At 37.2% G+C, this 17,755-nt stretch overlaps 1 protein-coding gene across 9 annotated transcripts in view; it reads right to left on the reverse strand.

Moving 5' to 3' along the window:
• The window catches only part of OSBPL8 (oxysterol binding protein like 8), a 216,489-nt gene that overhangs the window by 54,989 nt on the left and 143,745 nt on the right, over positions 1-17,755 (reverse strand). For all 9 annotated transcript variants that reach the window (XM_037996779.2, XM_008004084.3, XM_008004082.3 and 6 more), the window contains one exon: positions 5,276-5,346. In XM_037996779.2, coding sequence (XP_037852707.1) covers positions 5,276-5,346 — 71 coding nt within the window. The remainder of the gene's footprint in view (positions 1-5,275; positions 5,347-17,755) is intronic.

Genomic DNA, 17,755 nt, shown 5'->3' on the forward strand with positions numbered 1-17,755 from the left:
TGAAGACAAAGGAGCAACTACAGACATCTTAAGCTAACAGAATAAACTAAGATTAAATCTAAACTACGAGAAAATCAGTAAGTTAGAGCTCTTGGAAAATAATATGACGAGTATAATTTTACTTATATACCAAATAGTTATGTTAAGAATCCCATTCATTCACTCTAATGCTTTATTCATAAGAAAATATCTTCTTAACTATCTACTGTTAACCAGCTACTTTGTCAGGTACTTTCTGCTACCACAATCTGGGAGGTAGATCTTACCTCCCCTGAACAAAAAAGAAAACTGAAGCCACTGTGAACTCTAGTTTTAAGACTTACTATTTTGAGTCTTGGGGAATTAATTTGTCTGAGCCTCAGTTTGTTCATTCATAAAATGGAGCCAACAATACCTGTCTTCTAGTATTGTTATGAATGTTAAAATGGCCCAAGTAAACTCTCAACAAAAAGTAGTTATTAAGTTGGGCATGGTGGCATGTGCCTGCAGTCCCAGTTACTTGGGAGGTTGAGGTGGGAGCACTGATTGAGCCTAGGAGTTCGAATCCAGCTTAGGCAATATAGTGAGGCCTTCAACTCTTTAAAAAAACAAAAATATTAGCTATTAATGGCCGGGCTCAGTGGCTCAGGCCTGTAATCCCAGCACTTTGGGAGGCCGAGATGGGCGGATCATGAGGTCAGGAGATCGAGACCATCCTGGCTAACACGGTGAAACCCCGTCTCTACTGAAAATACAAAAAAATTAGCCAGCTCTGGTGGCAGGCTCCTACAGTCCCAGCTACTCGGGAGGCTGAGGAAGGAGAATGGCATGAACCTGGGAGGTGGAGCTTGCAGTGAGCCAAGATCGTGTCACTGTACTCCATTCTGGGTGACAGAGAGAGACTCTGTCTCGAAAAAAAAAAAGTAGCTATTAATAACATTGAAACTAACAGCTAAAAATTTATAGGTAATAGGAGAGTCAAGATTCAAATTGACTCTTTTCATTTTAAAGCAGCGCTGCCCAGTAGAACTTTCTAAATGCCAGATGTCTTATATCTGAGCTGTCCAGTGTGGCAGCCACTAGCCATACGTGGTTACTGAGCATTTGAGGTGTGACTAGTGTAATTGAGGAGCTAAATTTCTAATTTTATTTAATTTTAATTAATTTAAAGATCCACATATGATTAGATGCTACTGTACCCAAAGCATAGTTGTAAAGCTTGAGGGTTTTTTTTTTTGTCCCCCCAATTAAGGCACACAGCTTCATTTAAAGTATGCAAAGTTCCTTTTCAGGCCTCCCCCATTAAAGGGTACATATAGATGGCAAATAGGTAGCTGTGGTATGTAGATCTGTGTGTTTAGGTGTTTAGGCTTTGGAGTAGGAATACCATTATACCATGTATTCACCAATTCTGGTATTAATTGCTTGAAAATAGATCTTTAAAAAAAAAAAACTCTATAAATCTCATTATATTTCTAGCTGTGGCAGACCTAAGATAAATTATTTCCTACTTTCTTTAATAATACAGATCATGTAAAATGATTGACAGAGCTCAAAACTCACAGGGGCATACTGACTCTTTTAAGTCAGTATAAATACAAAATACAGGGGCATACTGACTCTTTTAAGCTAAAGGAAACTGAGAAAACTTGAAAAGCAGAAAGATCACTCTCTGACCTTCTGCCTTTCTGCTCTAAAGCAGGCCACAATATACTTCTCTGACCTTCCCCTGAAGCAGGTGCTCCACTTACCCTTAGAAGAAAGAACCCAAAGACACAGAGATACCAAGAAGCAGCTGAACAAACAGGCCTTGCTAAATTCCCCTCAGTGTATTAGCATCATATAATACCCCCCAACCTTTGTCCAATCATACTTCTGTGACTGTCTGCTCTTCATCAAACCAAAGCATAAAAATACACAGATTTCCCTGTTCTTTTGGGTCTTCATTTCTGAAAGCTCCTGTGTCACACAGAACTTATATTAAACACATATGTATGCTTTTCTCTTGTTCATCTTTCTTTTGTTATGGGATCTCAGCCATGAACCTTGCAATGGGGAAAGAAATCTTTTCTCCCGTTGGTGATCCAGGCATTTCTCATATATGTTATATAAATACAAAGTACTTTTAAACTTCTAGCCTAAGTGCTTTACACTAATATGATAGATGAACTTTTGTGTAATGTATACATGAAAAGTGGGAATAATATTTGTGTAAAATCCTACATAAAAATGTATTGTGCAATCTTCTCAACCACTCTCAAGAACAGGATATGCGGGAGCTCATATGGGTTTAATGGTATTTTTAAATTACTTGGGAGGTATAATGGTTGCTTTTGGTTATGCTATGGCAATGGCTATTGAAGAGTATCCTGAGGCATGGGGTTCAGGGTTTGAGATACTGGGGAGTCTTTTAGTAGGGTTAGCGATGGAGGTAGGATTGATTTTATGAGTTTTAGATTTTGATGGGTTAGTGGTGGTGGTTAATTTTAACAATATAGGGAGTTGAGTGATTTTTGAGGGGGAAGGGCCGGGGTTAATTCGGGAGGATTCTATTGGTGTGGGTGCTTTGTATGACTATGGGTGTTGGTTGGTGGTACTTACTGGTTGAACATTGTTTGTTGGTGAGTATATTGTGACTGAGATTGCTCAGGGTAATAGGTTACGTTATTAGAAATAAGGTTAGGGTGAGAGGGATAAGGAAAGAGAGAAAATAAAATTTGATTATACCTTTTTGAGTGGTTGTGAGGATGTAGGTGATAATGTGGGTGTGTGAGATTGTTTTAGGTATAGATTTTTCTAGTCAGATTGAGTCTAGTAAAAGGGAAGCTGCGTTTTGACTTATAAGCAGGTTTTGGTAGGGAGCTGTGCGATGAATTGTAATGGGAAAATATCCTAGTATGTTAGAGAATTTAAATATGTATGATGGGATATCCATTTTAAGTTTATTGGTTATAAGAGTAAGATCCAAGGCTACTAGGAAGCCTAGAGCAGTTATGTACAGGGCCGAGAGTTTTAGGTGAGATGATATTGTTAGTTGGGGAGGTGAGGTGGGAGAGATGCTATTGGTAATGAGAAATCCTGCGAGTAGGCTGCTGATTGTGAGGCGTTTGATTGCGCTTAATAGGGTGGGGGTGTTTTCGTTAACGTTGATTAAGGTTGGGAAGCGAGGTTGTCCTGTTAGGGTGAGGAGAATAGTTCAAGTACTGTAGGCGCTTGTTAGGGAAGTGGCAATGAGAGTGATAGATAGGGCTCAGGCGTTGGTATATCATGTGTTTGCGGTTTCGATGATGAGGTCTTTGGAGTAGAAGCCTGTGAGAAAAGGCATGCCTGTGAGTGCCAGGTTATCGATGGTTAGGGAAGTTGAGGTAAGGGGTATCATTTTAAATAATCCTCCAATTTTTTGAATGTCTTGCTCATTGTTTAGATTGTGGATAATAGACCCAGAGCAAATAAATAGTATGGCTTTGAAGAAGGCATGGGTGCAGATGTGTAGGAATGCTAAGTATGGTAGGTTGATGCCGACAGTGACTATTATTAGGCCTAATTGACTTCAGGTGGAGAAGGCTACGATTTTTTTGATATCGTTTTGTGTTAGGGCACAAATTGCTGTGAATAGAGTAGTAATGGCCCCTAGGCATAGTGTAAAGCTTTGAATTAACGTGTTGTTTTCCATTAGCGGGTGGAAGCGGATAGCTATGACTATGGTGCTGGAGTGGAGTAAAGCTGAAACTGGGGTTGGGCCTTCTATAGTGGAGGGGAGTCAAGAATGGAGACCAAGTTGAGCTGATTTTCCTGTTGCTGCTAAGAGAAGGCCTATCAGTGGGAGAAAGTTTAAATTGGAGTCTAGGATGAATATTTGTTGAAAGTCCCATGAGTTATAATGTAGGAGAAACCATGTTAGGGTTAGGATAAAGCCAATATCGCCCATGCGGTTGTATAGGATTGCTTGGATGGCCACTGTGTTGGCGTCTGTTCGAGCGTGCCATCAACTAATTAGTAGGAAGGATATAATTCCTACACCCTCCCATCCAATAAAAAGTTGGAAGAGGTTGTTGTTAGTAATTAGAATTAATACAGTGGTAAGAAAAATAAGTAGACATTTAAATTGCTTAATGTTTGGGTCTGAGCTTATATATCATAATGAGAATTCTATAATAGATCAAGTGATGAATAGTGCAACTGGAATAAATATTATGGAAAAATAGTCTAGTTTGAAGCTTAGTGTTAGTTCTAATGTTTAGGATGTTGTTCAATATCAGTTTGAAATAATTATTTCTCGGTCTAGGAAAATATATAGAGTTGTGGGAAGGAGGCTAGTAATAAAAGCAGATATAATAATTGTTTTTACATAATTTGGGAACAAGTGTTTTTTGTTAGGGTTGATAAAGGTAATGATGATCGGGAGGATTAAAGAGGTTAGGGTTATTATGGTAATGGAGGTGTACATGGTTATTACTTTTATTTGGAGTTGTACCAATGTTTTTGGTTCCTAAGACCAATGGATAACTGTTATCCTTTAAAAGTATCCAAAAGATGTAAGTTGTAAGAGCAAGTCCAACTGCTGAGAATAACAGAGAACTTAGTCTTTAGAAACAGTTGTCTTACAGTCATGGAAGTTTGATCCCATAAACATAAAAGCTCCTCCTGCTACTAAATCTTACCAGAAAAAAAGTCGAAAGTCGAATCCCCTCAAGTTATAGAAAATCTAGTGAACTACAAACCCACAGGGAAACTGGTTACTGCATCACATAGTGTTTCTCAAATCTGAATATGCACTCTTAAAGAAAAAATGCTCAACAGGCCTAAGAATGTGTCTAAGTATCCCAGTTTGAGAAATACTGATTCATAAACTATGTCTTATTCTAAGAAAATGTCTGTCAATCATAGACAATTACTACTGCAAAGATCTGGCTTTTAACTGGTAAAATACATTTATTTCGATTGTCATCTGAATGAACTCAAAACACTTAAGAATTTTTTTTTTAAAGCCATAAACCCTGAGAATATATCTGAATGCAATCCTCAGACTCAAGTTTGAGAAGTGCTGCTATAGCAGAGATACCAGAAACAGTATTACTCTGACAGGAAAACTGGTTACCAATGAGCTGTATTTCTAAGTAACCAACAATACTTACATTAGCCCCAATGGAACTTCACTCTTTTAATACACACTACATGGTTTAGATGTATCAACATAAAAACATCACATAAAAGCTTCACAGGATTTCAGTGTTAGTTCCCTCATCTCAAATATTAGGGAAATGTCATAATCATGTATTTGCTTATATATGCTTACCTTGCTCTTCGACATAGAAAGTGAAGATTCATCTTTATTTTGAGAAATATCTTCCTTTCCTCTTTCAAAACCTTAAAAAAAAGGTCAGTATATCAGTATTACTATTTTTGAACATGTATAGTAAGTCATTCATTTTCAAGTATAGACTATATTTGATATAAATCAGTTCAGGAAGCCTGTACATACGGCTTTAAACTATTAAAGATCTCTAAAGGGTCATATCTAGTAAAATCCTTTAGAATTAAGGCTTAGAAACAATGAAGTATTTCCCTGAACCCACCAACATTGTGAAATATCTGTTTTCTTTGCTCCTGCAGAACTTTGCAAAAATTCAGCCCTCATAGAGCTTTTATTCCAGTGAGCTGGTTTCCAGCAATGAATTCTAACTAATGGAACCAACCCAACATACTTTTCATACCTCTGGTGAAAATGGAAAACAATTTCAGACGAGGTGATAAAAGATTAGGGAAAATAAATCTGGATTGACTTTTTAAAAATCTTATGATGTGTGTATGATGAGAATTAGATGAGGATACATACAAAGTACTTAGCACAGAGTTTCTGCACACAGCATACATTAATGTTCACTTTTATTATCATCACTTTCTATTGTTATTGTAAAAGGATGAATCTAAAATACAAGAGTGCATTGGGACAAACATGCATATACTCCTGTAATCACATAACACTTTAATATATAGCACTAAGCCGACACCAATGAACAAATTATTATTATAAAGGTACAACTAGGTGCTTCCAAGATGGCTGAATAGGAACAGCTCCAGTCTACAGCTCCCAGCGTGAGCGACATATAAGACGGGTGATTTCTGCATTTCCAACTGAGGTACCGGGTTCATCTCACTGGGGCTTGTCGCACAGTGGGTGCAGGACAGTGGGTGCAGCCCAGCGAGTGTGAGCCGAAGTTGGGTGAGGCATCACCTCACCCAGGAAGCACAAGGAGTAAGGGAATTCCCTTTCCTAGCCAAGGGAAGCTGTGACAGACAGCACCTGAAAAATCGGGTCACTCCCACCCTAATATTGCACTTTTCCAACTGTCTTAGCAAAAAGCACACCAGGAGATTATATCTCACGCCTGGCTCGGAGGGTCCTACGCCCAAAGAGCCTCACTCATTGCTAGCACAGCAGTCTGAGATCGAACTGCAAGGCGGCAGCGAGGCTGGGGGAGGGATGCCCGCCACTGCTGAGGCTTGAGTAGGTAAACAAAGCGGCCAGGAAGCTCAAACTGGGTGGAGCCCACTGCAGCTCAAGGAAGCCTGCCTGCCTGCCTCTGTAGACTCCACCTCTGGGGGCAGGGCATAACCCATAACCGAACAAAGCGCAGCAGAAACCTCTGCAGACTTAAATGTCCCTGTCTGATAGCTTTGAAGAGAGTAGTGGTTCTCCCAGGACGGAGTTTGAGATCTGAGAACGGACAGACTGCCTCCTCAAGTGGGTCCCTGACCCCTGAGCAGCCTAACTGGGAGGCACCCCCCAGTAGGGGCAGACTCACACCTCACACAGCCATGTACCCCTCTGAGACAAAGCTTCCAGAGGAATGATCAGGCAGCAACATGTGCTGTTCAGCAATATTCGCTGATGTGCAGCCTCCACTGCTGATACCCAGGCAAACAGCGTCCGCAGTGGACCTCCAGCAAACTCCAATAGACCTGCAGCTAAGGGTCCTGTTAGAAGGAAAAAGGACATCCACACCAAAATCCCATGTGTATGTCACCATCACCAAAGACCAAAGGTAGATAAAACCACAAAGATGGGGAAAAAACAGAGCTGAAAAGCTGAAAATTCTAAAAATCAGAGCACCTCTCCCCCTCCAAAGGTCCACAGCTCCTCTCCAGCAATGGAACAAAGCTGGACGGAGAGTGACTTTGACGAGTGGAGAGGTGAAGGCTTCAGAAGATCAAACTTCTCCCAGCTAAAGGAGGAAGTTTAGACCCATCACAAAGAAGGTAAAAACCTTGAAAAAAAGATGAGACAAATGGCTAACTAGAATAACCAGTGTAGAGAAGTCCTTAAATGACCTGATGGAGCTGAAAATCATGGCATGAGAATTACGTGACGCATGCACAAGCTTCAGTAGCCAATTCGATTAACTGGAAGAAAGGGTATCAGTGACTGAAGATCAAATGAATGAAATGAAGTGAGAAGTTTAGAGAAAAAAGAGTAAAAAGAAACTAACAAAGTCTCCAAGAAATATGGGACTATGTGAAAAGACCAAATCTACGTCTGACTGGTGTACCTGAAAGTGACGGGGAGAATGGAACCAAGTTGGAAAACACTCTGCAGGATGTTATCCAGGAGAACTTCCCCAACCTAGCAAGACAGGCCAACATTCAAATTCAGGAAATACAGAGAATGCCACAAAGATACTCCTCGAGAAGAGCAACTCCAAGACACATAATTGTCAGATTCACCAAAGTTGAAATGAAGGAAAAAATGTTAAGGGCAGCCAGAGAAAAAGGTCGGGTTACCCACAAAGGGAAGCCCATCAGATTAACAGCGGATCTCTCAGCAGAAGCTCTACAAGCCAGAAGAGAGTCGGGGCCAATTTTCAACATTCTTAAATAAAATAATTTTCATCCCAGAATTTTGTATCCAGCCAAACTAAGCTTCATAGTGAAGGAGAAATAAAATCCTTTACAGACAAGCAAATGCTGAGAGATTCTGTCACCACCAGGCCTGTCCTACAAGAGTTCCTGAAGGAAGCACTAAACATGGAAAGGAACAACCGGTATCAGCCACTGCAAAAACATGGCAAATTGTGAAGACCATTGATGCTAGGAAGAAACTGCATCAACTAATGAGCAAAATAACCAGAATGACAGGATCAAATTCACACATAACAATATTAACTTTAAATGTAAAGGGGCTAAATGCTCCAATTAAAAGACACAGACTGGCAAATTGCATAAACAGTCAAGACCCATCAGTGGATCTAGAATTAGAATTACCATTTGACACAGCCATCCCATTACTGGGTATATACCCAAAGGATTATAAATCATGCTGCTATAAAGACACAAGCACACATATGTTTACTGTGGCACTATTCACAAGAGCAAAGACTTGGACCCAAACCAAATGTCTATCAATGATAGACTGGATTAAGAAAATGTGGCACATATATACCATGGAATACTATGCAACCATAAAAAGGATGAGTTCATGTCCTTTGCAGGGACATCGATGCAGCTGGAAACCCTCATTCTCAGCAAACTATCTCAAGGACAAAAAACCAAACACTACATGTTCTCACTCATAGGTGGGAACTGAACAATGAGAACACTCGGACACAGGAAGGGGGACATCACACACCGGGGCCTGTCATGGAGTTGGGCGAGGGGGAAAGGATAGCATTACGAGATATACCTGTTGTAAATGACAAGTTAATGGGTGCAGCACACCAACATGGCACATGTATACATATGTAACAAACGTGCACGTTGTGCACATGTACCCTAGAACTTAAAGCATTAAAAAAAAAAAGGTACAATTGTATTGAGACTTGTGTGGTAGGCATAAAAGTAGCAGTACACATTTTAATTTTAATGAGGTTTTTCTATTTTTGAGGACAGGTACTAGTAACTCTTCCCTATAATTATTTGGTCAGAGTCCAATAAAAGCCTATGTTAAAAAAATACGTACATTCATAAAGCAGCATTTTAAAAAATGTCAAGTAGTACCAGTGCCTAAAGTATTTTAAAATCACTTCTAGAACATCAAGGATAATACTGTTGATTCTGTATTTGGTTTATTAATACAACAGCTAAAAAAATCTGTTCCATTTTCTTAATCCAGATATTTTACTGAAAATTTTATATGATATAAAAAAGGGATCTTTTTTCCCTCTCTGGTAAGAAAAAAGATCACTCAATGCCAATACTAAAAATAAAATGTAAAAAAAATGAAACTTTCATGAATGCAACATGGAATGTTAAATGAAATTAGTTAGTGATGTGGGGTAGTAAATTCTCTTCCAACTATCCTCCCCACTCCTACAATGAGACAGAAACCTACATCCTTATTAGAATGGCTAAAATTAGAATGGCTAAAATTAAAAGGATTGACACTATCCAGGTACAGGTGAAAACATGGAGCAGCTGAAACTGTTTACTACTGGTGAGAACACAAAGTGGCCTAACAACTTTGAAAAACTATTTGACAGTATCTATTAAAGTTAAATGTACACCCATTCTAACACACAGGAATTCTAGTCCTAGATATACCCAACAGAAATGAGTGTGTACATCCATCAAAAGGGAGGCACAAGAATGTTCACAGAAGCTTTATTCATAATAGCCAAAATCTGCAAACACTTCAAATGGCTATTAAGAGTAAAATTAATGAATACATTATAGTATGGTCACACAACAGAAAATTAGACAGCAACAAAAAAGAACAACAAACATTGAGTGAAAGAAGCCAACTCTACCCATTTAAAAAAAAGTACATACCAAATGATTCTATTTACAAACTTAATCTATGGCATTAAGAGTCTGGAACAGTAGTTTACCTTTTTGGAGGAAATACTGACTCCGAGGGGTGTGAGAGAGCCTTCTGCTATGGGAAGTAATTACACGTGTCTATATGCAACTAAAAATTCAAAAGCTGCACACTTAATTACATGTAAGTTATATCTCAATAAAAATAATTTTAAAACACACCCTTTCCCTATTCTTCCAGTTTATTGGGTTTCTCTTGCTTTGACATCCTATTCCACCTAGTCTATATGCCTTTAACTTTAACTTGTTCCATATCTAGCTAATTCTGATTCATTTATCAGCAATAATGATATTTATACTAATTAACACAACAATATTAATAAAAGCAATAATAAAGCAACCAATACCTATTTGTGAGAACCCAAGTGAGTGTAACACACTATGCTACAGGTTTCATTTTTTTCTAATCCTTAAAACAATGCCACACACAGAAAAAATTAACCATATTTTACAGTTGAAAAAACTAAAGCTCACAGAAATTAAGATGACCAACATCAACAAGCGAGTATCAGAGCTGATTTAAACTTAGGTCTACATTTAAAACTCATGCTGTTTCTACAATGCCATGGTGCCTCTCAAGACACAAGGCCACCCCTTCAGGGAGGCCTTGTTTTGACTTTGCAGGCATAGTTAGCTGCTCCTTTCTATGACACAAACAGCACTTCACACATACTTGTACTAAAGTATTTACTGCAGTGTACTCCAATTATCTTGATGTTCATGTTGACCGTGAGTTCCTGAAAAGGGTCTAATTCTTGTATATTATCTGAAACTTATAAATTTCATAAATTAATCAAAAATTTAATAGAAAGAACTCCATTTTTATTTCTAAAGGTTTTTAGAAAATGTGAAATATAGCACATCTTCAGAAAAATGCCTAAAACATAAATGTATAACTTAACACAGAGCTTACTTAACCATCACCCAAATCAAGAAATAGAGAATTGCTAACATTTCATAAGATTCCTCCTCCACGTAATTCTTAATCACAATCCACCCTTTCTCCTCAAAAGTAACTTGACTTGCGCAATAATTATTTACTAGCATGTCACAGTAGGTATTTCATTCATTTTCACTGCTGATTAGAATCCTACCGCATGACTATACCACTATTTATCCATTCCACCATTATCAGACACTGGATTGTTCCTAACTTTCCCCTGATGAACAATAGTGCTATGAATATTCTTGGAAATATATTGTTGTAGATACCTCTAAGTTTCTCTAAGGTTTAAATCTAGAAGGAGGAATCCTGGGTCACAGAGCACGTGTAACTGCAACTTTATACCAAACTATGCAAAAATTCTCTTTTCTCCATAACTGTAGTAACTTCAGTATTGAAAATTTTTTAATATTTTTGCCAGTCTGGAAGATGCACAATAGTTTGTCAGTGAACTTTTAGTCTGTGTGTCCCTGATTACTAATGGTGCTGAGAACTTTCTCATATTAATTGGCTAATTTCCTTTGTGAAGAACGTCTTCAGATCTTTTGTACATTTTTTTAAAAAAGTCTATCTTTTCTTATTATATAAGAATTATTGATGTAGGCTAGATACTAGTACTTCACCAAATGTATTTGCTGCCAATATCTCCTTATTCTGTGGCTTTTTATAGGCTATATGGTTTCCTTTGGTGAAGAGCTTTTAATTTTCATGTACTCAAATTTAGCAATCTCTTCCTTTAAAGGTCAGTGCTTTTGGGTCTCAAGAAATTCTTCCCTAAATCTGCAGTCATAAAAATATTTTCCAATAATGTAGTTTTACTTTTTGCATCTACATTTACAATACATCTGGAATTGACATTTGAGTACAGTGTGATATACACGTACAATTTCACTTTCTTTGCATTTAGATACCAACTGACCTGCCACCGTTTATTGAAAAGAACTTCCTTTATTAATATGTGTCAAATGTTCATATACGTGTAGGTTTGTTTCTGTGCACCCTGTTCTATTTATCTAGCACTTAAAGTACAATATTGCCTAGAAATAGTGAATGCAGGCATTCTTGCTTGTCTTGTTTCTAATCTCAAAACTGTCAATATTTAACCATTAAGTATAATGTTTAATGTAGATTTTTGGTATTTTTTATATATGTATTTATATATATATTTGGATATATTGATATTGGTACATACATTAATATAGATATTTAAGGAACAGGGTTTATTTTTCTGTTTTTTGTTTGTTTGTTTGTTTGTTTTGAGACAGGGTCTTCTCTGTTGCCTAGGCTGGAGTGCAGTGGTGTGATCTCAGCTCACTGCAGCCTCAACCTGCCATAACAGGCAATCCTTCAACCTCAGCCTCCTGAGCAGTTGAGACAAGAGACACATGTTACTAGGTCTTTTTTTTTATCTTTTATTTTTTTTGTAGAGATGAGGTCTCACCATGTTGCCCAGGCTGGTCTTGAAATCCTGGGCTCAAGCAATCCTCCCACCTCAGCCTCCCAAAGTGCTGGAATTACAGGTATGAGCCACCATGTCCAGATGGAACAGGTACTGATACAGATATTTAAGGAAGTTCACTCCCTCTAGTTTTCTAAGAGTTACCAAAACGACATTTGGATTTCATCAAAACTTTTCTCACACCTATTAAGATAACCATATTTTTTTTCTGCTTTTAATCTGTTAGTATAGTGAACCACATTTATTTCTAATGTTAAGTCAATCCTGCTTCCTTAGATTTTCATCCAACTTAGTCATAATGCATTGTTCTCTTTATAAAAAGATATTGCTACTACCATTAAGGAGTTTTGTAATCCATATTCATTACTGATTGGAAAAATTATAGGACAATCTCTTTCAGTTGAATTTCATGTCAAACTTATACTATTACTAGTGTTCTTCCCACTCTGCACTTCCATCCTCTGAAAGCAGTTGTGCAAGACTGGAATTATTCCTTCATTTAATGTTTGGCAGAACTTGTTATGTACTTGAATTTGGTGCTTTCTTGTTTAATTTCTGTTTTTCTTTTTTTTTTTGAGATGGAGTTTTGCTCTGTCGCCCAGGCTGTTGGAGTGCAGTGGCACAATCTCGGCTCACTGCAACCTCTGCCTCCCGGGTTCAAGCGATTCTCCTGCCTCAGTCTCCCAAGTAGCTGGGATTACAGGTGCATGCCACCACGCCTGGCTAATTTTTGTATTTTTAGTAAAGACGGGGTTTCACCATGTTGGCCAGGCTGGTCTTGAACTCCTGACCTCAAGTGATCCACCTGCCTTGACCTCCCAAAGTCCTGGGATTACTGGCATGAGTCACCGCACCCAGCCTCTGATTTAATTTCTTAATGGTTATTAGGACTATTCAGGTATTCCGTTTCTTTTAAAAACGATTCTAAGAATTTATTTCATATGAACTTTTGAGTACATCTCAGCATACAAAAGTTCACAATATTCTCTTACATGTTTAATACATGCTCCATCTATAGTTGTATATCTTTTTTATTTTTGATATTGGCTAACTGTATCAGAGTTACACTTTTAAAAAAAATACCTTTTGTCTGTTGATTTGCAGTGACACTCTTTTTCATAATCAGTCGTACCACAGGTTTGTCTATTAGTCTTTTTCCAAGAATTTTAGGCTTTATTGAAACTCTCCAGTGTGTGTATTTTCTGTTCCATTAATTCTTACTCTTACCTTTATTACGGTCTTTTTTTCATTTTGGAGATTTATTTTGCTCTTATTTTTTGAACTTAAGAAAAATACTTAGCCTATTAATTTTTATTCTCCTTTCTGTTTCTAAAATATGCACTTAAGGCTAAACATTTCCCCCTAATCACTATTTTAAAGCTATATTCCACAAATTTCTATATGTGATGCTTTCATAATTGTTCAGGTCATTTTTTCAATTCCTATTTTGATTTCTTCTTTGATCCATGAGGCATTTAGAAATATATTTCTGAATTTTAAACATAACAGAATTTTTATTGAAATTTTTGTTATAGATTTCTAACATAAAAATAAGGTCAGATAATATGTTCTGAATACTTTTAATAATTTAAAATGTGTTGAAACTTACTTTATGGCACAGCATATGAGCAATTTTTATAAATATACCATATGTATTAGATAAGAAGGTATACTCTACAGTTGTTGGGTATAAAGTTCTATATTTGTCCATTAACACAAATTTGTTAGTAGAGAAGTTCTATTTGATATGTATTTACTGATTTTTGTCCTTTTCTCCCTCAATTACAAAGAGAAGAATAGAAGTACAGATTTATCTAGTTTCCATGTTGTTTTCTATAAAATTTCCTTATATATTTTGAGGGCATATAATGCACTCATGCTTTTTGCCTCAAAATTTATTCTGTCTGGTATCAATAGATACAGGAACTTTCTTTTCAGTAGTGGTTTGCAGCACTTTTTATCCCCAGTCCTTCCCTACCCCAACTTTTCTTTATTCTTTTATATATAGATATGTCACTTGTAACAGCACAGTCCTGAATTTTTTAAATACTAATCTTTAGATCATTAGTACTCAATATAATTGCTGACTTATCTTGATTTATATTTATCTTATTTTGGACTTTCTATTAGTTCCTTCCATACTCTACTGTCCTCTACTATCTTGTCTTCTATTTATATAAAATAGTCAAGATTAAAAAACATAAGTTAATCATTCTGTTTAGTGGTTTCACTCAGAAATTAAAACATGTATACTTAACTTTTCAAAGTTTAAAGTTAATTATTAATTTACCCTCCTTCTGGGAAATACAAAGGCCTTGGAAGAACTTATTTACCTCCCTTCCGGCTTATATACAATAACTGTCATGTACTGCAAATCTTTCTTTTTAACTCCAAAAGACATCATTTGTATTGGATTTAGAATTATTAAATTTGCCCATATAGGCCTTGTTATTTGTTTATCCTTACAACTTCAGACTTTCCATCTGAAATCACTCTCCTTTTGCCTGAAGTACACCTGTAGCTTCTACTGTTTCAGTAAAGAAGTCAAACAGGTGTGAGTTTAACTGTTGTTATTCTTGTGAAGGAAATCTGGGTGTTTTCACCCTCTGTCTTTGATGGTCTGTAGTTTCACTATGATGTATTTAGGTGTAAGTTTCTTTTTAATTTGTTTTCTTGAGAATTTGTGGACTAGCATCTTTGATCAGTTCAATTAAAGGCATTACACTTATTGTTTTTGTCCTATTTTCTCTACTTCTTTTATTAATGACCAAAAACAGACAGCTTTTTTCCTTTTATTCTGCATGTCTCAACTTCTTTTTTTTTTCATCTTTTCCTTCCCTGCTGTATCCTGAATAATTCTTCTGACTTACCTTCCTCTTCACTAATTCTATCTTCATCTGTATGTCCAATCTGCTACTAGTATGTATACTGAGTTTTTAATTTTGGTTATGTTTAATTTCATTTCTAAAATTTATATCCTAATATTTCACAAATCTACAGGCTATTTTAAATAATTCCATTTTGAAAGTCTGCATTTATGTTTTTAAAAATAGTAAACAGAACTTTAAAAACAATAGTCTATATCTGACCACTCTAATATCCAAGAAGTCTTACAGGCCTCTTTCTACTGTCTGTTGTTTCAGTTATTTCTCATTCATGTCATATTTTCTTATATATCTGGCCATCTTTGACTTGTGTACTAATTGCTGACTTTGAAAAAAATATTTGTAATAATAATTAGAGACCTGGAATGAAAAAGTCCGTCTCCAGAAAATTATACGATTTTCGTACTTTTTTTTTGAGACGGAGTTTCATTCTTGTTGCCCAGGCTGGAGTGCAATGGCACGATCTCAGCTCACCACAACCTCTGCCTCCCGGGTTCAAGCAATTCTCCTGCCTCAGCCTCCCGAGTAGCTGAGATTACAGGCGTATGCTACCATGTCCGGCTAATTTTGCATTTTTAGTAGAGACAAGGTTTCTCCATGTTGGTCAGACTGGTCTCAAACTCCCAACCTCAGGTGATCTGCCCACCTTGGCCTCCCAAAGTGCTGGGATTACAGGCGTGAGCCACCATGCCAGGCCGATTTTCACTACTTTCTTAATAGCCTTTCTCCAAAATATTCTGTCTCTTGTTTTAACTTACACAAAGTAATAAGAGTATCTCTGGGATATTTTATTGAAGCCAAATTCCTTCCAAATGGTCATTAAGTAGCTAAGTGAGGATTGGAAACCAGGTAGTCTTGCTCCATTTTCACTCTGCAACATACACTCAGGCTGACTTTCACATTTTCTGAGGTTATAGAACCTGTAACAATAGCACATATTCAGGTCAGGCGAGGTGGCTCACACCTGTAATCTCAACACTTCGGGAGGTTGAAGTGGGCAGATCACTTGAGGTCAGGAGTTCGAGACCAGCCTGGCCATCATGGTGAAACCCCGTCTCTACTAAAAATACAAAAATTAGCTGGGTGTGGTAGCACACGCCTGTAATCCCAGCTACTTGGGAGGCTAAGGTGAGAGGATCACTTGAACCCAGGAAGCGGAGGCTGCGGTGAGCCAAGATTGCGCCACTGTGCTCCAGAACGGGCAACAGAGTGAGACTCCATCTCAAAACAAAAACAAAAAAGCAGATACTGAGAATGATGACTATTTAGACTGACAGATGGCCATCCTTTCAACCAACTAAGAAATAATAACGAATTCACCTCTTATAAATATAAATATTAGGCTGAGCATGATGGCTCACGCCTATAATCCCAGAACTTTGGGAGGCCTGGGAGGCCAAGGCAAGTAGATCACTTGAGGCCAGGAATTTGAGACCAGCCTGGCTAACATGGTGAAACCCTGTCTCTACTAAAAATATAAAAATTAGTTGGGTGTGGTGATACATGCCTGTAGTCTCAGCTAGTTGGGAGGTGGAAGCAGGTGAACCCCTTGAACCCAGGAGGCGGAGGTTGCAACGTGCCGAGATCACACCACTGCACTCCAGCCTGGGAGACAGAGTGAGACTCCATCTCAAAACAAAAACAAAAACAAAGCACAAGTATATATATATATGTGTGGGTGTGTGGGTGTGTGTGTGTGTGTATAAAAAATATAAGTATTTATAGTATACCTATCTGTTACACAACACATTGTATTTAGGGATAAAAACATGAAAAGACATTGTTCCCTATCATTCCTTTCTTTTAAAAAGGCTATTGCCTAGGGAGAAGCCAGGTATTAAAACAAAAATTATAATACAGTAAAATAACTACATATAATGAAGTCAGACGGATACTTGAGAATAAGCTATGGGGTCAGACTATCTGTCAAGCCTGGCACCACCATTTACTAGCTGTATAACACTGGGCACGATACTTAACTTCCAATGATTCAGTTTCTCTAATGGAGAAAGGCATGAAAGTGATAAAGTACTTAAGACTGAAGCAAAAGAGTGCTATAATATTCTCTTCATATGAAAAGAAAAAAATATACTAATGCGTTTCGGAAATGCTTTTAGCCATCAAAGCAAATAAAAAAGAATTTCCTAAAGCTCAACCCCAAAAGAAAAACTAATGATATTCCAACCTGGTTGAAAAAAGTCTGTCATATCTTTCTTCCAATCTTTTCATTTTGGAAGTAGTCACAGTCTCACAATAATTTGAATGAATATAATAACTCTTCCATCAAGTAATTATATAACCATGGTAAGTTCCTTAAATTCCAGGGACTTCAGTTTCCCATCTACAAGAAATTTCACATTAGATGATCTCTCGTGTAAGTACATAGGTTTACTTTCTCCTGCTAATGCAATGGAATATTATCCCTGAATAAATTAGTGTTCTGCCCTTAACCTCTAATTTGTCCACAAAATGCAAGTACTATCATCACTGATAAGGCGTTATCTTTTTGATATACCTGGTTCATTAATGTTGTGATATAATAAAGCAAATTTTATGTTGCTTCAGTCATTAAAATGAAATTATATATACAAATCTACAAATAAAGATTTTATAAGTATCTACAAAACAAATACAGAATTGCTACATCAACTATATTGAATACAGCCAAGAGCCAAG

This window comes from Chlorocebus sabaeus, chromosome 11 (genome assembly GCF_047675955.1).
Source record: "Chlorocebus sabaeus isolate Y175 chromosome 11, mChlSab1.0.hap1, whole genome shotgun sequence".
NCBI lineage: Eukaryota > Metazoa > Chordata > Mammalia > Primates > Cercopithecidae > Chlorocebus > Chlorocebus sabaeus.